This window comes from Triturus cristatus, chromosome 4_2, assembly GCF_964204655.1.
Source record: "Triturus cristatus chromosome 4_2, aTriCri1.1, whole genome shotgun sequence".
Taxonomy (NCBI): domain Eukaryota; kingdom Metazoa; phylum Chordata; class Amphibia; order Caudata; family Salamandridae; genus Triturus; species Triturus cristatus.
The window spans coordinates 672,501,058-672,523,237 of NC_140586.1; the positions used below are offsets into that span (position 1 = coordinate 672,501,058).

Below are 22,180 nucleotides of genomic sequence, written 5' to 3' on the forward strand. Positions count from 1 at the left end.
TTTGGAGTATATAGGTATTTCTGATAAAGGTGCACTTTGTTTATTACTTATTTTTCAAAGTGTTTGTTGTTGTTGACTTGTTTGACAAGTTACTTTTATTAGTAAGCAGTATGGCTAGCCGTAGAATGACTGCTCAGCAGGTGGTTGGTATGCTTCTTGAACCTTCCTCTGAGCAGGATTATGAGACTGACAGTGCTTCTGAGGGAGAGGAGGGAGGGGAAGATTCAGGCAGTGAGTTTTCTCTCCACATGGAATCATCGGATGATGAAGGTACTCTCAGTGCAGATGAAGCTACTCTCAGTGCGGATGAAGTGCCTGTTTTAGAGGACGATACTGCTGTGCCGATGGTGCAAGAGACATCTGGATAGTAGCCTGAGGCTGCTAGGCTTCCTACTGGAAGTGCTGGACTCTGGGTTGATCCAAACATGGTGCAGACTGTGTTGCCTACCTTTCGTGGTGATGCAGGGTGTAGAGTGGATTGTGAACATTTTTTGCCTATACAGTTTTTTAAGTTGTTTATGGATGATGTATTTTTGGGTGAGATGGTTGAGCAGACTAATTTGTATGCTGAACAGTTTTTGAGGGACAATAGTGACAAACTTAGGCCCCACTCTAGAGCTACTCGGTGGGCTCCCACAAATTTGAAAGAGATGAAGAAGTTTTTGGGTTTGACTTTATTGATGGGTTTGATGAGGAAGCTGTTCATGGCTTCATATTGCTCTACCAGTCCCTTGATGGCAACGGCCATATTTCCTGCAGTTATGACTCGTGATCGGTATTTGCTTTTGCTACGGATGCTGCATTTTGTTGATAATTCTTTGGCGTTGCCACGAGATCACCCTTTTAAGATTCAGCATGTTCTTGATCACTTTGTAGATCGATTTTCAGAGATCTATACTCCAGGGAAAGAAATATCTATTGATGAGTCTTTGGTCTTGTTCAAGGGCTGTTTGGTTTTTAGGCAGTACATCCCTAGCAAGAGGGCACGCTATGGAATTAAGCTGTATATGTTGTCTGAGAGAAGGACAGGATATGTTTTTAATTTCCGTGTGTACACTGGTAGGGATTCCACTATTGACCCCCCTGGTTGTCCATCCACTTTTGGAGTTTCTGAGAAAATTGTGTGGGACCTTGCTAGAGGACTGTTTAACAGAGGCCACCATTTGTACCTTGATAACTTCTACACTGCTGTGCAATTGTTTAAGGAATTGTTCAAAGTGGACACTTTTGCTTGTGCTCGGCGGCCATCTAGGGAAACCTACCAAACCGACACATTTCTGGAAACTAGACACCTGAGGGCTTCCAGGGAGGTATGGCTTGCGTGGATCCCCCAACGTTTCCTGAACGCTGGGTGGTGGGAAATTTGAGTGAGCCCGGAGATGCTGGGTAAGGAAACATTGGGGGATCCACGCAAGCCATACCTCCCTGGAAGCCCCTGGGTGTCTAGTTTTCAGAAATGTGTGGGTTTGATAGGTTTCCCTGGACGGCCGCCAAGCACGGGGCCAAAAACCCAGGTGACCTCCCTTGCAAAACCAGGTGGTTTTGAGATAGGCAATTTTGATGTCGCTTCACTACGTTTTGGGCCCTTGCCTGTCGCGGGTACTTGGGCCTCCCACACAAGTGAGGCACCATTTTTACCAGGAGAACTGGGTGAACGATGGGTGGTGGGAAATTTGAGTGAGCCCAGAGATGCCACAACTTTAACACACAAAAATGTGTGAAAAAAGTGTTTGTTTGAGCTAAAATTGAGGTTTGCAGGGGATTCTGGGTAAGGAAACGTTGGGGGATTCACGCAAGCCATACCTCCCCGGAAGCCCCCGGGTGTCTAGTTTTCCGAAATGTGTGGGTTTGGCAGGTTTCCCTAGGTGCCGGCAGAGCTAGGTTTCACAAACTACAGCTAGACACTTTGCCAAAAAAGGGTCATTTTTCACTGTGAAATTGAGGTGAGACCACGTTGTGTTTTGCGCCGTTTCCTGTCGCGGGCACTGGGCCGACCCACACAAGTGAGGTATAATTTTTCTCGTAAGACTTTGGGGAATGCGGAGTGGGTGGAAATTTGTGGATCCACGCAGATTCCAAAACTTTCCACCACAGAAATGTGGGGAAAATGTGGTTTTGGTGACAATTTTTTAGGTTTGCAAGCGATTCTGAGTAACAGACCCTGGTGGGAGGCAGTCAAGTCACCCCGTCCTGGTTTCCCATGGGTGTCTAGTGTTAAAAAATGTATAGGTTTGCTAGGTTTCCCTAGGTGCTGGCAGAGTTAGGGTTCAAAAACTACAGCCAGACACGTTGGGGAACGTGGGGTGCGTGGAAATTTGTGGATCCATGCAAATTCCAGAACTTTCCACCACAGAAATGTGGGGAAAATGTGTTTTTTTGGACAATTATTTAGGTTTGCAAGTGATTCTGGGTAAAGAACCCTGATGGGAGGCAGTCAAGTGACCCCATCCTGGATTCCCCAGGGTGTCAACTTTTCAAAAATGTATAGGTTTGCTAGGTTTCCCTAGGTGCCCGCAGTGCTAGGGTTCAAAAACTCCAGCTAGGCACTTTGCCAAAAAAGGGTCATTTTTCACTGCAAAATTGAGGTGTGACCACGTTACGTTTTGCGCCGTTTCCTGTTCGCGGGTACTAGGCCGACCTGAACACGTGAGGTATCATTTTTCTCTGAAGACTTTGGGTAACGCGGGCTGGGTGGAAATTTGTGGATCCACGCAGATTCCAGAACTTTCCGCCACAGAAATGTGGGGAAAATGTGTTTTTTTGACAATTTTTAGGTTTGCAAGGGATTCTGGGTAACAGAGCCTGGTGGGAGGCAGTCAAGTCACCCCATCCTGGATTCCCCTGGCTGTCTAGTTTTATAAAAATGTATAGGTTTGCTAGGTTTCCCAAGGTGCCCGCAGAGCTAGGGTTCAAAAACTACAGCCAGACACTTTGCCAAAAAAGGGTCATTTTTCACTGCGAAATTGAGGTGTGACCACGTTGCGTTTTGCGCCGTTTCCTGTCGTGGGCACTAGGCTGACCCGCACAAGTGAGGTATCATTTTTCTCGTAAGACTTTGGGGAACACGGGGTGGGTGGAAAATTGTGGATCCACGCAAATTCCAGAACTTTTCACCACAGAAATGTGGGGAAAATGTGTTTTTTTATACAATTATTTAGGTTTGCAGGGGATTCTGGGTAACAGACCCTGGTGGGAGGCAGCCAAATCAACCCATCCTGGATTCCCCTTGGTGTCTAGTTTTCAAAAATGTATAGGTTTGCTAGGTTTCCCAAGGTGCCCGCAGAGCTAATGTTCAAAAACTACAGCTAGGCACTTTGCCAAAAATGGGTCATTTTTCACTGCAAAATTGAGATGTGACCATGTTGTGTTTTGCGCCGTTTCCTGCCACGGGTACTAGGCCGACCTGCACAAGTGAGGTATAATTTTTCTCGGAAGACTTTGGGTAACGCGGGGTGGGTTTTAAATTTGTGGATCCACGCAGATTCCAGAACTTTCCACCACAGAAATGTGGGGAAAATGTGTTTTTTTGGACAATTATTTAGGTTTGCAAGGGAATCTGGGTAAAAGACCCTGGTGGGAGGCAGTCAAGTCACCCCATCTTGGATTCCCACGGGTGTCTACTTTTACAAAAATGTATAGGTTTGCTAGGTTTCCCTAGGTGCCCGCAGTGCTAGGGTTCAAAAGCTACAGCTAGGCAATTTGCAAAAAAAAGGGTCATTTTTCACTGCGAAATTGAGGTGTGACCACGTTGCGTTTTGCGCCGTTTCCTGTTCGAGGGTACTAGGCCGACCTGCACAAGTGAGGCATCATTTTTCTCGGAAGACTTTGGGTAAAGCGGGGTGGGTGGAAATTTGTGGATCCACGCAGAGTCCAGAACTTTCCACCACAGAAATGTGGGGAAAATGTGTTTTTTTGACAATTTTTTAGGTTTGCAAGGGATTCTGGGTAACAGACCCTGGTGGGAGGCAGTCAAGTCACCCCATCCTGGATTCCCCTCCCTGGCTGTCTACTTTTAAAAAATGTATAGGTTTGCTAGGTTTCCCAAGGTGCCCGCAGAGCTAGGGTTCAAAAACTACAGGTAGGCACTTTGCCAAAAAAGGGTCATTTTTCACTGCGAAATTGAGGTGTGACTACGTTGCGTTTTGCGACGTTTCCTGTCACGGTTACTAGGCCGACCTGCACAAGTGTGGCATCATTTTTCTCGGAAGACTTTGGGTAACGCGGGGTGGGTGGAAATTTGTGGATCCACGCAAATTCCAGAACTTTCCACCACAGAAATGTGGGGAAAATTTGTTTTTTTGGACAATTTTTTAGGTTTGCAAGGGATTCTGGGTAACAGACACTGGTGGGAGGCAGTCAAGTCACCCCATCCTGGATTCCCATGGGTGTCTAGTTTTACAAAAATGTATAGGTTTGCTAGGTTTCCCTAGGTGCCCGCAGTGCTAGGGTTCAAAAACTACAGATAGGCACTTTGCCAAGAAAGGGTCATTTTTCACTGCAAAATAGAGGTGTGATCACGTTGCGTTTTGCGGCGTTTCATGTCACGGGCACTAGGCCAACCCGCACAAGTGAGGTATCATTTTTCTCGTACGACTTTGGGGAATGCGGGGTGCGTGGAAAATTGTGGATCCATGCAAATTCCAGAACTTTCCACCACAGAAATGTGGGGAAAATGTGTTTTTTTGACAATTTTTTAGGTTTGCAAGAGATTCTGGGTAACAGACCCTGGTGGGAGGCAGTCAAGTCACCCCATCCTGGATTCCCCTCCCTGGCTGTCTACTTTTCAAAAATGTATAGGTTTGCTAGGTTTCCCAAGGTGCCCGCAGATCTAGGGTTCAAAAACTACAGCTAGGCACTTTGCCAAAAAAGGGTCATTTTTCACTGCGAAATTGAGGTGTGACTATGTTACGTTTTGCACCGTTTCCTGTCACGGGTACTAGGCCGACCTGCACAAGTGTGGCATAATTGTTCTCGGAAGACTTTGGGTAACGCGGGGTGAGTGAAAATTTGTGGATCTACGCAAATTCCAGAACTTTCCACCACAGAAATATGGGAAAAATGTGTTTTTTTGGACAATTTTTTAGGTTTGCAAGGGATTCTGGGTAACAGACACTGGTGGGAGGCAGTCAAGTCAACCAATCCTGGATTCCCCTTGGTGTCTAGTTTTTAAAAATGTATAGGTTTGCTAGGTTTCCCAAGGTGCCCGCAGAGCTAATGTTCAAAAACTACAGCTAGGCACTTTGCCAAAAAAGGGTCATTTTTCACTGCAAAATTGAGGTGTGACCCCGTTGTATCATTTTTCTCATAAGACTTTGGGGAACTCGGGGGTGGGTGGAAAATTGTGGATCCATGCAAATTCCAGAACTTTCCAAAATAGAAATGTGGGGAAACTGTGTTTTTTTGGACACTTTTTCAGGTTTGAAAGGGATTCTGGGTAGCAGAACCTGGTGGGAGACAGCTTAGTCACCCCATCCTGAATTCCCCTGGGTGTCTAGTTTTACAAAATGTATAGGTTTGCTAGGTTTCCCTAGATGCTGGCAGAGTTAGGGTTCAAAAACTACAGCTAGTCACTTTGCCAAAAAAGGGTCATTTTTCACTGCAAAATTGAGGTGTGACCACGTTGTGTTTTGTGCCGTTTCCTGTCGGCGGAATTAGGCCGACCCGCACAAGTGAGGTATAATTTTTCTCGTAAGACTTTGGGGAACGCGGGGTGGGTGGAAATTAGTGGATCCAAGCAGATTCTAGAACTTTCCACCACAGAAATGTGAGGAAAATGTGTTTTTTTGGACAATTTTTTAGGTTTGCAGGGGATTCTGGGTAACAGACCCTGGTGGGAGGCAGTCAAGTCACCCCATCCTAGATTCCCCTGGGTGTCTACTTTTCAAAAATGTATAGGTTTGCTAGGTTTCCTAAGGTGCCCGCAGAGCTAGGGTTCAAAAACTACAGCTAGGCACTTTGCCAAAAAAGGGTCATTTTTCACTGCGAAATTGAGGTGTGACCACGTTCCGTTTTGCGCAGTTTCCTGTCACGGGTACTGGGTCGACCTGCACAAGTGAGGTATCATTTTTCTCGGAAGACTTTCGGTAACGCGGGGTGGGTGGAAATTTGTGGATCCACACAGATTCCAGAACTTTCCACCACAGAAATGTGGGGAAAATGTGTTTTCTTGGACAAATTTTTAGGTTTGCAAGGGATTCTGGGTAACAGACCCTGGTGGGAGGCAGTCAAGTCACCCCATTCTGGATTCCCCTGGGTATCTAGTTTTACAAAAATGTATAGGTTTGCTAGGTTTCCCTAGGTGCCCGCAGAGCTAGGGTTCAAGAACTACAGCTAGGCACTTTGCCAAAAAGGGTCATTTTTCACTGCAAAATTGAGGTGTGACCACGTTGCGTTTTGCGCCGTTTCCTACCGCAGGCACTAGGCCCACCCGCACAAGTGAGGTATCATTTTTCTCATAAGACTTTGGGGAACTCGGGGGTGGGTGGAAAATTGTGGATCCACGCAAATTCCAGAACTTCCCAAAACAGAAATGTGGGGAAAATGTGTTTTTTTGGACACTTTTTCAGGTTTGCAAGGGATTCTGGGTAACAGACCCTGGTGGGAGGCAGTCAAGTCAACCCATCCTGGATTCCCCTTGGTGTCTAGTTTTCAAAAATTTATAGGTTTGCTAGGTTTCCCAAGGTGCCCGCAGAGCTAGGGTTCAAAAACTACAGGTAGGTACTTTGCCAAAAAAGGGTCATTTTTCACAGCAAAATTGAGGTGTGACCACATTGTGTTTTGTGCCGTTTCCTGTCGCGGGCACTAGGCTGACCCGCACAAGTGAGGTATAATTTTTCTCGTAAGACTTTGGGGAACGCGGGGTGGGTGGAAATTTGTGGATCCACGCAGACTCCAGAACTTTCCACCACAGAAATATGGGGGAAATGTGTTTTTTTTGGACAATTGTTTAGGTTTGCAAGGGTTCTGGGTAACAGACCCTGATGGGAGGCAGTCAAGTCACCCCATCATGGATTCCCCTGGGTGTCTTCTTTTCAAAAATGTATAGGTTTGCTAGGTTTCCCAAGGTGCCCGCAGAGCTAGGGTTCAAAAACTACAGCTAGGCACTTTGCCAAAAAAGGGTCATTTTTCACTGCGAAATTGAGGTGTGACCACGTGGCGTTTTGCGCCGTTTTCTGTCACGGTCACTAGGCCGACCCACACAAGTGAGGTACCATTTTTCTCGTAAGACTTTGGGGAACGCGGGGTGGGCGGAAATTTGTGGATCCACACAGATTCCAGAACTTTCCACCACAGAAATGTGGGGAAAATGTGTTTTTTTGACAATTTTTTAGGTTTGCAAGGGATTCTGGGTAACAGACCCTGGTGGGAGGCAGTCAAGTCACCCCATCCTGGATTCACCTGGGTGTCTAGTTTTCAAAAATGTATAGGTTTGCTAGGTTTCCCTAGTTGCCGGCAGAGCTAGGGTTCACAAACTACAGCTATGCACTTTGCCAAAAAAGGGTCATTTTTCACTGCAAAATTGAGGTGTGACCACGTTGCGTTTTGTGCCGTTTCCTGTCACAGGCACTAGGCCGACCCGTACAAGTGAGGTATCATTTTTCTCGTAAGACTTTGGGGAACACCGGTTGGGTGGAAAATTGTGGATCCACGCAGATTCCAGAACTTTCCACCACAGAAATGTGGGGAAAATATGTTTTTTTGACAATGTTTTAGGTTTGCAAGGGATTCTGGGTACCAGACCCTGGTGGGAGGCAGTCAAGTCACCCCATCCTGGATTCCCATGGGTGTCTAGTTTTTAAAAATGTATATGTTTGCTAGGTTTCCCAAGGTGCCCCCAGAGCTAGGGTTCAAAAACTACAGCTAGGCACTTTGCCAAAAAAAGGGTCATTTTTCACTGCCAAATTGAGGTGTGACCACGTTGCGTTTTGCGCCTTTGCTGTCACGGACACTAGGTCAACCCACACAAGTGAGGTACCCTTTCTCTCGTAAGACTTTGGGGAACGCGGGGTGGGTGGAAAATTGTGGATCCACGCAGAGTCCAGAACTTTCCACCACAGAAATGTGGGGAAAATGTGTTTTTTTGGACAATTTTTTAGGTTTGCAAGGGATTCTGGGTACCAGAACCTGGTGGGAGGCAGTTAAGTCACCCCGTCCTGGATTCCCCTGGGTGTCTTGTTTTCAAAAATGTATAGGTTTGCTAGGATTCCCTAGGTCCCGGCAGACCTATGGTTCAAACTCGACAGCTAGGCACTTTGCCAAAAAAGGGTAATTTTTCACTGCGAAATTGAGGAGTGACCACGTTGCGTTTTGCGCCGTTTCCTGACGTGGCCACAAGGCCGACCCGCACAAGTGAGGTATCATTTTTCTCGTAAGACTTTGGGGAACTCAGGGGTGGGTGGAAAATTGTGGATCCACGCAGATTCCAGAACTTTCCACCACGGAAATGTGGGGAAAATGTGGTTGTTTGGACAATTTTTTAAGTTTGCAAGGGATTCTGGGTAGCAGAACTTGGTGGGAGGCAGCTAAGTCACCCCATCCTGGATTCCCCTGGGTGTCTAGTTTTCAAAAATGTATAGGTTTGCTAGGTTCCCCTAGGTCCCGGCAGACATATGGTTAAAAAACGACAGCTAGGCACTTTGCCAAAAAAGGGTCATTTTTCCCTGCGAAATTGAGGTGTGTTCACGTTGTGTTTTGCGCCGTTTCCTGTCGCGGGCACTAGGCCGACCCACACAAGTGAGGTACCATTTTTCTCGTAAGACTTTGGGGGACGCGAGGTGGGTGGAAATTTGTACATCCACGCAGATTCCAGAACTTTCCACCACAGAAATGTGGGGAAAATTTGTTTTTTTGGACAATTTTTAGGTTTGCAAGGGATTCTGAGTAACAGAACCTGGTGGTAGGCAGTCAAGTCACCCCATCCTGGATGCCCCTGGTTGTGTAGTTTTAAAAAATTTATAGGTTTGCTAGGATTCCCTAGGTGCCGGCAGTGCTAGTGTTCAAAAACTACAGCTAGACACTTCGCAAAATAAGGGTACATTTTCATTGTGAAAATGTGGTGTGTTCACGTTGGGTTTTGAGCCATTTCCTGTCGTAGGCGCTATGCCTACCCACACAAGTGAGGTACCATTTTTATCGGGAGACTTAGGGTTATTCAGATTTGTAAAGCAACTGTTATTACCTATTGATTTTTGATGCATTTCTGCCTTCCAAATGAAAGACATTGTTTGAAAAATGATCGATAATTCTCATGCTAGATGGAGTATTCCCAATTTCGAAAATGTGCAAATATGTACTGTTTCTAAACTCTATAATTTGTTCCCATTTCAGAAATACATAGGTGTCTTTCATACCGATTTTTCCATGTATACATTTTCCCACAATAATTGCTATATACCCGGAACATAATAAAAAACTATTGTAAATTGCTGCTCAGTTTTTGACTCTGGGTTCGTCGGGTTCTTGGTGAACCTACAAGTCCTATATATCCCCACAACCAGGAAGGTTCAGCGGATGTAACGGTATATTGCTTTTAAAGAGCTGTCATAATTAGAAGTTACAGGTAAAAACGTTGACACAAAAGGCTGTTTTTTTCAACTAAGTTTCAATTTTTCCTATATTTAACTGTTAGTTTCTATAAAGAAACCTTGATGGATCTACACAAATGACACCTTGCTGAATTCAGAGTTGTATCTACTTTTCTAAAATGTATTGCTTTCTCACCCATTTCTACCATTAACTGGAAGGAGGTTGAAAGCACATAAAATAGCATAAAAAAGGCTATGTCCCAGAAAAATGCCAAAACTGTGTAAAAAATGTTGGTTTTCTGACAAAAGTCCATCATTCCCTAAAAGCTGGGAAAACGGTGATTTCAGACCCACAAACCCTTTTTTGATACCATTTGGAGAGAAAACCCCAGACACTTTCATTTGCAGCCCGTTTTTCCCATTTTTCCCCCCAAATTATTCTTTACTGTATTTTGGCTAATTTCTGGGACCCCTCCAGGAGAATCCACAAACCCTGGGTACCTTTAGAATCCCCATAATGTTGGAAGAAAAGGACGCAAATTTGGCGTGGATACCTTATGTGGTCAAAAAGTTACAGGGGCCTAAGCAAGCACTACCCCAAATAGCCCAAAAAAGGCTTAGCACAGGGGGGGGGGGAAAGGCCTAGCAGCGAAGGGGTTAAAAGGCAACATATATGCAACCCCATTCAAAAACTGCATCCCATCTGGTGACTTAAACAACAAGGGTTGGTCAGACAAATATTATAAGGGCAGCAAGAAGAGGTAACTAACCTTTAACAGTGGCTGGATTTAATCCTTGCCAGCCCAGTGACCAAGCAGATATCAGAATAGCAGATAGATTAGACTGAAGAGAATAAGCCTGAAATACCTCACACCAGGCCACAAACCTCACGCAGTAACTAGAATAACCAGATTTGGTAGATGGCTGCCGATCCACTAAGATAACGTTCCCCACTTCTTTGGGCTAATCAAGACCCTTCCGTTGATTACTTCAATCTCGACAGAAGGAGGTTTTAGTGCAGAACCTTTCCCTGTTGCTGAGACAGGAGGTCCTTCTGAAAAGGTTTATGGAAGGGAGAACAAATGCTCTAGCCCAGCAGATCGGAGTTCCACACTCTCAAGGTCCAATAAAGGACGAGGATGAGTTGGGCCCCATCGTCCTGACCTTCTTCAGAAGTCATGGCAGAAGTGACAGTGGTAAAAAGGCATATGGGAGACTGCAGGCCCACTACAGGCAGAATGCTTCTCTGGAAGAAGATCTTGCGTTTTCCTTGTTCAAGGGATGGTTACAAGAAAGCCAAATACTGTAGAAAATAGGGGCTGCCCGCAGGATACTGATTATACTTTCACCTATGTTATCAATGTACTTTTCAGGCACTCCTTAATAGCCTTCACTGACAGTGTAATTCGCAAACACAAATTGTAAGCTGATCAACGTACTCATCAGATTCCTATTCTTAATGATGTAGGATGAATTTAATGATATTATTATAAAGAGCATTTTGTTAATTCTAACACTTCTCAAAGTTTAAATCTTTCGCTTGTTTACAAAGATTGCAAATGTGTACTTACAATTTGAATTTAGATCAGGTTGTAGATCTTCTAGAAGTTCCCTTTTCTGCTGTAATGCATCATGCACCTCATTTAATTTTTCCCTGTTGAAAAAGACATTATGATGAGATAAGCCACACTCACATCACACCACAATTGAAGGAGCTCTACTGGCTCCCCATTCACAAAATAAAACAATTCAAACTTGTCACCCACACTCTCTAGGTACTACATAACATTGGCTCAGCAGATCTTAACAATTGTATCTGCTTTCACAAATCTTCAAGACACCTTCGCTCGTCCAGACTCCTATTTGCACAATTCCCACGCATACAGAAAACTAGATATGGTGGTCGAGCCTTCTCCTATATGGCTCCTAAGGGATGGAACGGTATGCCTCTACACATAAGAACCTCCTCCTTGCTACCGTGAAGTCTGCAATAAGCTGAAGACCTTGCTTTTTGAGTAGTCCCACTAGGTTTGCCTGAATTCACACCTGCTCAGCACCAGGAAACCCATCCTCCCGGGTGACAGTGCACTGTGCGCTCTACAGAGCTGCATAACATAACATAAGCATAGCAAACATCCTAAGCTAAAACAAAGAACATGTGTAACACCAAATGTAAATGCAATAAAATGTTTACTGGTGCGTTTATTGCAAAATGCCCGACATGCCCTACTGGTGGGCCTCACAAATATCACTATTGCCTCTTTTAAGTCCAAATTTCATTCAGAAGCTTGCGCCACATGGTACTAAAATGTGAGACCAGCCTTTCTCAGTTTGTTACATTGGAAATTTTTAAGTGACAAAGTTCAAACAAATACTACAAGTAAGGCAATCCCCCAGCGAGTAAATATCAATGACAAAATCAGGCCTTCTCTTTTCTACATCTCTAGTTTTGGAAGCCAATTATTTTTACCATTTGACTTGCTTCACCACTAACAGAATAAAGACATATATGAGGCATGTAAGGGTGGCTGCCATTCATTTCACTATCACAGGATTTGTGTGTGTTTGCGAGGAGTGTGCGTATGTGGTGACAGGGTCGGATTAGCCTATGAGGCAATCAGACAGTGCTCGATAAGCTGGTGTCACAGATCAGTGTGCAGGCCGGTTTTTCTAGCAGTTTGTGGGCCTGTTCCATGGTCTGGTGGTCCAGTTTTTACTGTTGATTTCAGAGATATCACCACAAACATTGGCCGCAACAAACACAAATGCATTCAGTCTCCCATACCTTGCAAAATACTCATAGAGCTTGCCTGTATAAGTTCAAACTGGCCTATTTTGCAAATGTGAGTCACTTTTTAGTGATCTGGTTCTCTAATTGGGTCCTCTTTTTTTTTGGTGCCCGGGCCTATTTTTGTGCCAATTCGACCATGTGTGGTGGGGAGGAGAGGGAAGTAAGGGCAGGCAGGTTTGAGTGACCAACTGACTCACCCAAGACGCCTAGATCCTACCTTCTCCTCTCATTGGCTAATTCTTCACACAGTCAATGAGAGGAGACGATACGGAATACAATGCCCTCATTACTGACAGTTTCTTGTGCTCTACTTTAGGGTTTCCATGCATCTTAGCCTGTCTGTCCTGGGCCTTTACCTTGTGTCCCTGGCCCACTCATGTTGGTGTTCTTCCCACTCAGAGCTCTGTAGGAGGGAGATGCATCCAGCCTTGGTGATGACGAGAACAATGTACCTGCTTGCCCCTAATTCTGTTACCAGCCACAAAATGTACCAGGGGAAGACACAGTGCAAAGTGGCAAAGAGTTTGCTGCACCTTTCAGGGTGTTTTTTGAACAGGGGAACTGGTAGTAAGGGCTGCGGGGAATTGGTGGAGTCTTTGGAGCACGCTGTATGCCTCTGCCCAGCATTGCTGGCTTTGCGCAGACTACAACGGAGGCCAGAGTGGCATAGATTGGGAGTCCAGTCCTGCAGGCAGGCAATCATTGCGGCATTGAACCCAGAGAACACTGCTTTAAACATAAGCTTCACAATCATTTATCCACCTTGCATATCGCAAGCTTAACCAGCAAACTCCAGGCCATGTACTTAAACCAAGGAACGTGTACAGGTGGCTAAATTAACGGTATATCTACGAAGCAGCATCCTAGCAAAATCTTTGCACTCTGTCTCTGCCACAATACGGAACGCGAACTATGACCTGTCATCGACTATTGATTATTGACTGTTGTCACTCTGAATTGTTCATTAACTTTGAGACACTTTTTTACAACTTGGTGCTTTATCTGTAGTTTTTAGAAGTAACCTCTATTATCATTTTTTATTATTATTAATTGCTTTTAATGACACTATGCTGCCACGTGGTTTTACGTAAGCGATAGTTACCTTGCATTAGAAGAAACTTTATATCAACTACTTTATTGCTTTATTTCAATTGAGAATGATGGGTGGACCCTAGTAAAAAAATTAATGTAATGTTTTCCTATGTTTCCACTTTTTACATGTGGATAGTAATGAATTAATTAATCAAACAATAATATATATATATATATATATATATATATATATATATATATATATATATATATATATATATATATATATATATATATTACCTACTGGCGGTCGCCAGTAGGTAGTTATAGTTAGGACCACGTTTCCATAGGAAAACCTCAACATTCTATTTTGAATAACTTTGGCGCCGGTCGACGAATCCTCGCGAATTTCTCAAAATAGGTGGGGCGCTACGCTCCGCTCCTACCCTGAAAGTCTCGGGGGGATCCGTCAAGCGGGGGCTGAGATAAAAGGGGGTCCCAAAACGCGTTTTTCCCATGCATTTTTCCATAGGACCTTTAGAACGAGCTACAGCCCGAACGGCTGAACAGAATTACTCAAAATTTGGCAGAGAGGTAGTCCCTAGGTCAAGGAAGTGCCTTTTGTAGGTTTGGTGTAAATCTGTTCAGTAGATTCTGAGAAAATAGCCTTTAAATCAATATATATATCTGAGCCCGCTTACGGTACGCTTACCGTACGCTTACGGTAAGCGTACGGTGGCGTGCGCGAGCGCGATTCTGATTGGCTCTTAGATCTTAGTAAACATTCGAATCGGCCGAAACCAGGAAGCGGCGGCCGCCATTTTGTGTATTTCACTCTGAAAAAAAAGAGTGAAAACAAGGAAAGGGGGCAATGAGGAGAGTTACAGACCCCCTAACATTTGTAAGGGGGTCAAAGAAGGACAGAAAAGTACAAAGAAAACATTTATTGATTTTAAAAAAAATCACGGGGTACGCGTACGGTAAGCTTACGGTAAACGTACGGTAGGAAAAAAAAAAAAAAAAAAATGAAAATCAGATTTAAGTGTTTAGATATTAGGGGGCTCTAAAAAGAGCCGTTGTGTTTATGAAATGATTTTTTAGTGGTACCTACAAGTAAGTACCGATGCAGAGTCTAAGGTTCAAGAGGAAGACTCTGTTCCCTTCATCATTGAAGTGCACACCATCTCCTCTATAAATGTCTTGCATGTCATAACGCAAGTTGTTGTGGTAAATGGCACCCATACCATAGTCACGGAGGAAAGCAGAAACAGATTTGTTGACGTGCTTTCTTGCTTTGTCATCGCACCGCGTGCCCACCGTGCGTGCACGGCACTAACTGCGTAAAGTGGGCGCGCGGTGCGGCGCGCACGGAACGAACTGCGTTAAGTGGGCGCGCACGCCACGAATGGCGTAAAGTAACTTAGCATTTAAAAAACCGTACAAATTCACTGAAAAAACCATAGGTTTCACACACGTTATAGTTAGGAATTAGCATTTAAAAAACCTTGCAAATTCACTGAAAAAACCATAGGTTTCACACATGTTATAGTTAGCGGAAATTTTACTGATAAAAAACCAATGAAATTCCCCCGTTATAGTTAGTGCAGGCAACTATAACTCACGCGACCGCAATCTTCTGCTGATGACATATGTGTCTTTATGAAAAAAAAATATTTGTAATATATGTATAGCTAAAAATGTATGGAAGAAGACATGGGCAAATAAGTGTCTAAATACAGTATTAGCATCAGCAGAGGATTGCGGTCGCGTGAGTTATAGTTGCCTGCACTAACTATAACGGGGGAATTTCATTGGTTTTTTATCAGTAAAATTTCCGCTAACTATAACATGTGTGAAACCTATGGTTTTTTCAGTGAATATATATATATATATATTTTCACGGAAAAAACCATAGGTTTCAGGCACGTTATAGTTAGGAATTAGCATATAAAAAACCTCAGAAATTCACTGAAAAAACCATAGGTTTCAGGGGTGTTATAGTTAGCTGGACTTTTCACTTGTACAAAACCATTGAAATTCCCTCGTTATAGTTAGTTCAGCTAACTATAACTCGCGCGCCCGCAATGCACTGCTGATGACGTCACATATTACATCACTCATGACATGGTCAGTGACATCACTCATGACATCACTGATGACATCTCAAATGACATCACTGATGACATCACTGATGACATCATCCAGTGAATGTCTGTTTTTCTGAAAATTAAATGTTTTATATATGTATATCTCAAGGTCGATGGAAGAATAAATGGGTATATAAGTGCCTAAATGGATGATTTGTTTTTGAAAAATTGATTGTTTAACTGACTGATTAGGTGTATCATAGTGAATACATGGCTTAGTGAGTAATGTTTAAATATGTAAATATCTGTATCAGTCTCTCACTTTGTGTATAAGTGGCTGCATGGGTTGGTGAGTAGCTACATGGGTGTCTATATAGGTTATTAGTTGGTTTTTTGAGTATCAGTCTGAGTGTCTGCATGGTTCGGTGGGGGGTATTACGTAGTGCATAGGTGCATGAATGAGTGACTCACTGTTTGTATGTGTTGAAGACAGCATGTGTGCAGGACTGTATGGGTGGATGAGTGTGTGTATGGGTGTGTTAGTGAATGAATGACTGTCTCAATAGTGTCTTTATGAGTAACTACATATGTTTTAAACTAGTATATGTCACTATTGGTGTATATAAGTGAGTATATGTGAGAGTGAGAGTTTGAAAGAGTTCCTGTATGAATAAGTATGTGTTTCTATAAGTGATTGTTTAACAGATTAAGTATGTGTAAGTTTCTGTAGAAGTAAGTGTGGTGGTGTGTGAATAACTGTATATGCAAGTAAATGGATGTTTGATTCTTTATTAGCATGAGTGACTATGTGTGTGAGTAACTCTATGGATGAGTGGCGTTGTTTAACAGGATGTATAGGTGTATGAGTACATATGATGAGTGAGTACATGTGTGAGTGACTGTATAGGACTGTTGGTGAATGAGTGGATGTTTATGTGGATCTTAGAATTACTGAATAGGTTGTTGTAACTGGTATTGGTATGTCCATTGTTTTGAAAATTTGAGTTTCTATTTTTGAATGTGTGTATCAAAGGTTATATTCGGGGGAGAGGAGGTCTGCCACTCTATCACAAGGATGATGTCATCAGTGATGTCATCAGTGATGTCATTTGAGATGTCATCAGTGATGTCATGAGTGATGTCACTGACCATGTCATGAGTGATGTAATATGTGACGTCATCAGCAGTGCATTGCGGGCGCGTGAGTTATAGTTAGCTGAACTAACTATAACGGGGGAATTTCAATGGTTTTGTACGAGTGAAAAGTCCAGCTAACTATAACGCCCCTGAAACCTATGGTTTCTTCAGTGAATTTCTAAGGTTTTTTAAATGCTAATTCCTAACTATAACATGCCTGAAACCTATGGTTTTTTCAGTGAATTTCAAAGGTTTTTTAAATGCTAATTTCTAACTATGCCTACAGAGATAGGACATGTGAAGAAAGAAGGAAAAACGCACAGAAAGGAAAAAAAGAAATGCAGAAAGAAGCAGCAGAAGTCCTCTAAGACGAAGAAAAGTACAGGAAGAAGGATAACGTGCAGAAAGAACAAACAGAAGAGCAGAAAGAAGCCTTGTTTCAAAATCATCCTGTACCCTCAACTTTTTCAGACGGATAATGGTGGTAACTGAGTCTGACTAACCAGTCCTAGAGCCAGTGCTATGTTAAAAGACACTCAGAATACAGTGAAAACACCTACATACACTAGGGAACACTATGCGTTGGGGTCCCCCTGTGATTAGCAAGACCTGCTCTGTAAGTCCCTAGTATATATTAGGGCAGGGGATTAAAACTACCTCTTAAAACGCGCCACAGGGTGTGTTTGCACACGTCACCTAAGGCCCCGTCCCCTCCCTTCCCCACTGTGTAACCACGCCCTGTGGCCTTTTTTAACTTGAGAGATTAAGTCCCCTTGAATCCTGAGGGTCCCTAGGGTCCAACTAGACCACTAGGTACCTCCAGTAAGCGCCACAGAGCTGCGTTGCAGAGAGATGTAAAAAGGAGCATGGCCTAGACCACCTCTCTGCTATGCAGTGCAGTGGCGCTTACTGGAAGCACCTGGTGGGCTAGTTGGCCCCCAGGGTCCCTCAGGATTGAAGGGGAATTATTTCCCCAACTTAAAACGTGCCACAGGGCGTGTTTGCACATGTTAACTCAGGCCCCGTCCTCTCCCTTCACCACTGTGTAAACACGCCCTGTGGTCGTTTTTAGTTGGGAGATTAAGTTCATTTGAATCCTGAGGGTCCAACTAGCCCACTAGGTACCTCCAGTAAGCGCCACAGAGCTGCGTTGCAGAGAGGTGTAAAAAATGGCACGGCCTGGACCACCTCTCTGCAACGCAGCTCAGTGGCGCTTACTGGAAGCACCTGGTGGGCTAGTTAGCCCCCAGGGTCCCTCAGGATTGAAGGGGAATTATTTCCCCAACTTAAAACGCGCTATAGGGCGTGTTTGCACACGTCACCTCAGGCCCCGTCCCCTCCCTTCCCCACTGTGTAAACACGCCCTGTGGCCGTTTTAAGTTGGGAGATTAAGTGCCCTTGACTCCTGAGGGTCCCTAGGGGCAAAATAGCCCACTAGGTACGTCCAGTAAGCGCCATTGCAGAGAGGTGTAAAAAGGGGCACGGCCTGCACCACCTCTCTGCAACGCAAAGCAGTGGCGCTTACTGGAAGCACTTGGTGGGCTAGGTGGCCACCAAGGTCCCTCAGGATTGAAAGGGAATTATTTCCCCAACTTAAAATGCGCCACAGGGCGTGTTTGCACACGTCACCTCAGGCCCCGTCCCCTCCCTTCACACTGTGTACTCGCTCCCTGTGCCCGTTCTAAGTTGAGAGATTAAGTCCCCTTGAATCCGAAGGGTCCCTAGGGTCAAACTAGCCCACTAGGTACCTCCAGTAAGCGCCACAGTGCTGCGTTGCATAGAGGTGTAAAAAGGGGCGTGGCCTCAGAACACCTGTCTGCAACGCAGCTCCCTGGCGCATACTGGAGATACCTTTTGGGCTAGTTGGCCCTCAAGGACCCTCAGTATTGAAGTGGAATTAATTCCCCAACTTACAACTGGCCAGGGGGCGCGTTTGCAGAGTGCTGCAAGGAGGGGGCGGGGCCTCCGGCGCGATGTCGGTCTTTTATTTATTTTATTGTTTTAAGAAGGAGGGCTGTGCGGCCCCCCTTCTTTTTCTAATTTATTGGCCCTGGGGACCCCATCCCCCAGGGCCTGCACCCTAATTTGTTTTGTTGCAAAAATAAATTTGGAAGGGGGCTGTGTGGCTCCCCTCCCAAGGCCTTAATCGGCCCCGGGGACCCCAACCCCCGGGTCATGGCCTTTTTAAAAAAAAATCTTTAGGAGGGGGGCTGCGTTGCCCCCCTCCTCAGGCCACTTATGGCCCCGGGGACCCCATCCCCCGGGGCCGGCCTTTGTTTTTTATTATTTAAAAAAAATATATATATATAGAAACACCTAGAACATGCTGGAGAAACCGTATGTACCTATCACCATGACGATTTGCGTGATATTCATTAAAAGGCGACTATGCATACAATGAATCCACGTGGAATGTACTTACACCGCTAGTGAAGCTCTGACGTGTCTGACGCCCTACCGTGCCTAATCCCGGCGCCCCCGCCGGTGGGTACTCTCCAAGTAGACACCCTTGTCGTTTATTTATACAAACATGGGTAGCTATTGACGGGCACATTTAATACACATGCACACCAAGCCATTCAAAGGGGATTCTAAAAAAATTCGACCAAACTATGCAAGAAACCCCCCTCACGGTTAATAAAACACACATCCACCGCCGGATGTGTAATACTTTTTATTTTACTCTCTGGAAAGGAGAGGAACCTCACTTGAGAGTCACAGCGTGCTCCTGGCTGAGCCCAATGCTGTGTTACACCCACCAGTGCCCGCCGAGTGCCACACACCTCTGTGTTGTATTCCACCAGCTAGTGCGTATGCTATGACACTCTCTAACCCATGTGCACTGTAACACCACCCCGTGAATATGTCATGCCACACTTGCCTTCGCACGGGTTATATTGCCCCATCTAACGTGCCTTCCTCGATGCCTATGTTATAACGCACAGCGCTATGCCATACATATTGCAATCAGGGATCCATATCTTTGTCACAGTGCATATGCAACGTTACACTCCCCAGCACATATTTTATATTACATCTTTAGAGACTAGTTAGGTTACACAACACTGCCCTGTGCATATTACACTCCAAGGCGCATCTCGCATAGCTCGCGCTAGTGCCTGTGCTATCTCGCGCTCTCCAATGAATCTGTCATTGCGCACAATGTAGTGCAAATTATATTTCACGCCCCGGTTCATCTTATATCACACTTTTTGGTGCATAGCTTATACCATATACTATATCTAGTTTTCATTTTCAATCGTGCTCTCAGGACTATGTTCTATATAACACTGCGTCCACCTACCCTTTTCACGGGCATTACATTTTGCGATGGGGGGTGGAGGGTCAGGGGGTGTTTCTGCCAAGTGAGCCCGGAGTCACACTCACAAACATCCTCTTCTTCCTGAATAAAAGTGAGATTATGCTGCATACTTCTTCATATTTTAAGTAGTTCGCACAGACACACATTTTAAAAACAATAAAGTTCCTAAAACCCACCTTCTCTGAACAGTTAGCTTCCTGCCCCATCCACCTCCTCCCTATCCTCTGTTGTCTGAATCAATGGACTAGCATCCTCCCTCCTGCCATGCATGGTCTGATGTGCTGCCACTGCCCTCCATTGAGCATGATGTACCAGTCCACTCCTCCTGCCCTCCATTGCCCAATTCTATGCCCCATCATTGACCTCCTGCTTAGCCTCTGTGCTTAGCTTGCTGCCCCTATTCTCCTTCCCCCTGCCCTCCGATGTCTTTGTGCATGCCCCTGCTCCATCCTTTTTGCCCACCATGTTCCATGGATCTGCCACTCCTATCTACTCTGAGTGTTCTGTTGAGCTGCCACTCCACTCCCACCTACCTAGCATTGACAGATGACTGTAACCTGTCCCTGCCACCTCCACCTTGCCTGTCCACATGCCATGCCCCTTTCCCCTTCCGCCATGGTCCATTTTACTGCCACACCCTTCTGCCCTCCCTGGTCTGTTGTGCTGCAACTGCTCCTCCTGCCTGCCCCGCACGGTCTGTTGTGAGGTCCCTTCCCCTGAACTCTCTTGTCTGTGCCCAGGTCCTGACCCTCTCTTCTATCCTCCATGGTCTTTGTGCATGCCCCTGCACCCTCCTTCTTGCCCATCATAGCCATTGTGCTGCCACTAACCCTCCCGCTTGCCATGCATGGTCTTCTGTGCTGCCACAGCCCCTCCCACCTTCCCTGTGTGGTCAGCTAGCTGCCCCTGACCCCCTCCCACCTTCCCTCCATGGTCTGTGTATATGCCATCATAGTCTTACTGTTGCTCTCCATGGTGTGTCTTGCTTCTAGTGCCCATCCTGCCTGACCTCCATGGTCATCTTGTTGCTCCTGCCCTGCCCCCTTGCCCCCAGCCCTCTCTTTCCATGTGCAGACCTCTATTCCCTCCCTCCTGGCTTGTCTGTTCCATTGTAATGCCCCTGATCTGTCCCTCCTGCCCTTTATGGTCTGCTATGCTGCAGCTTTCTCTCCTGTCTGTCCATTATGGTCAGCTAGCTACCATTGCCTCTTTCCCCTCTGTTCTCTGTTGTCCATGTGCATGGTCCTGTCCCCTCCCTATTGCTTTCTATGGATTGTTGTGCCGCACTCCCGTCCTGCATGCCCTGTGTGGTGTATTGTGCTGCTGCAAACCCTGATGCCTGCCCTGCAGGGTCAGTTTGGTGCACCTCTCCATGTCCCTCCTGTCTTCTGTTATCCAAGTCCATGTCCCTACCCCAATTCCTCCTGCCTTCCGTGATCCAATGTACCATACTTGCGAACATTTTGAACTTGGTAAGAGGGAGATTTTGAAAAAAAACTGGGGTATTGATTTTCCCCTTTGAGTTACATTGAAAAAGAGGAGATTGTAAACAGGAGACAGATCAAATAAAGCCCATTTGAGCTTAAAAACATTGGACGTTTCCTGGCTGAAACAGGTCTGTTGACATGTATGATTGTACTACCACTGCCTCTTCCTTCTGCCCACAATGGTCTATTATATTGCCACAGCCTCTCTTGCCAGTCCTGTATTGTTGGTTTGTTGCCCTTGCCCCCCTTTCCACTGCCCTCCATAGTCTGTTGTGCTGCCACGGCCCTTCCTGCCTGCCCAGTGTGGTCAAATTGTTGCCTCCGCACCCTCCTACCTGCCTTCAATTTTCAAAGTCCGTGCCCCTGGCCTCTGCCTCTCAACAGTATCCTAATGAACAACTAGATTGCTAACATTCTATATTTATTACAAAAGTGTGGAACGCCTGACGTCATCTTGATGTAATCAAAACTGTAATACCTAGAGCATTTCCTTTAGAAATTACATATATGAGAGGGTCTTATTTGCATCAAAATTATGGTTAGTGCTCTAAAAAATAAAAATGAGGACATATTTTCTGAGTTTTCAAATAGCGACAAAGCACTTTTAAATTATTTGTTATCTTTATGTTTTTTTATCCAGTTGACCACTTGATTAAATGTTGCTCTTAGGGGAGAGGATGTGGTGTTACTTCCAGAGCTGCAGACTTTGCAACTGGGGAACCAGGTTGGAGTTTCTGCTTCAGCTCGACATTCTGTGATTCTGGTCAAATCACTTAATCTCCCCATGTCTGCAACCAAAA

The 22,180-nt window shown here is 45.1% G+C and overlaps 2 protein-coding genes across 3 annotated transcripts in view; one reads left to right on the forward strand and one right to left on the reverse strand.

The window, feature by feature from the left end:
• The window catches only part of LOC146834882 (cytochrome P450 2J2-like), a 630,312-nt gene that overhangs the window by 586,143 nt on the left and 21,989 nt on the right, over positions 1-22,180 (forward strand). The gene's annotated exons all lie outside the window — the stretch shown is intronic.
• HOOK1 (hook microtubule tethering protein 1) overlaps positions 1-22,180 on the reverse strand; it is an 859,473-nt gene that overhangs the window by 72,254 nt on the left and 765,039 nt on the right. Inside the window, exon 18 of the mRNA XM_085602484.1 lies at positions 11,096-11,178. Coding sequence (XP_085458610.1) covers positions 11,096-11,178 — 83 coding nt within the window. The remainder of the gene's footprint in view (positions 1-11,095; positions 11,179-22,180) is intronic.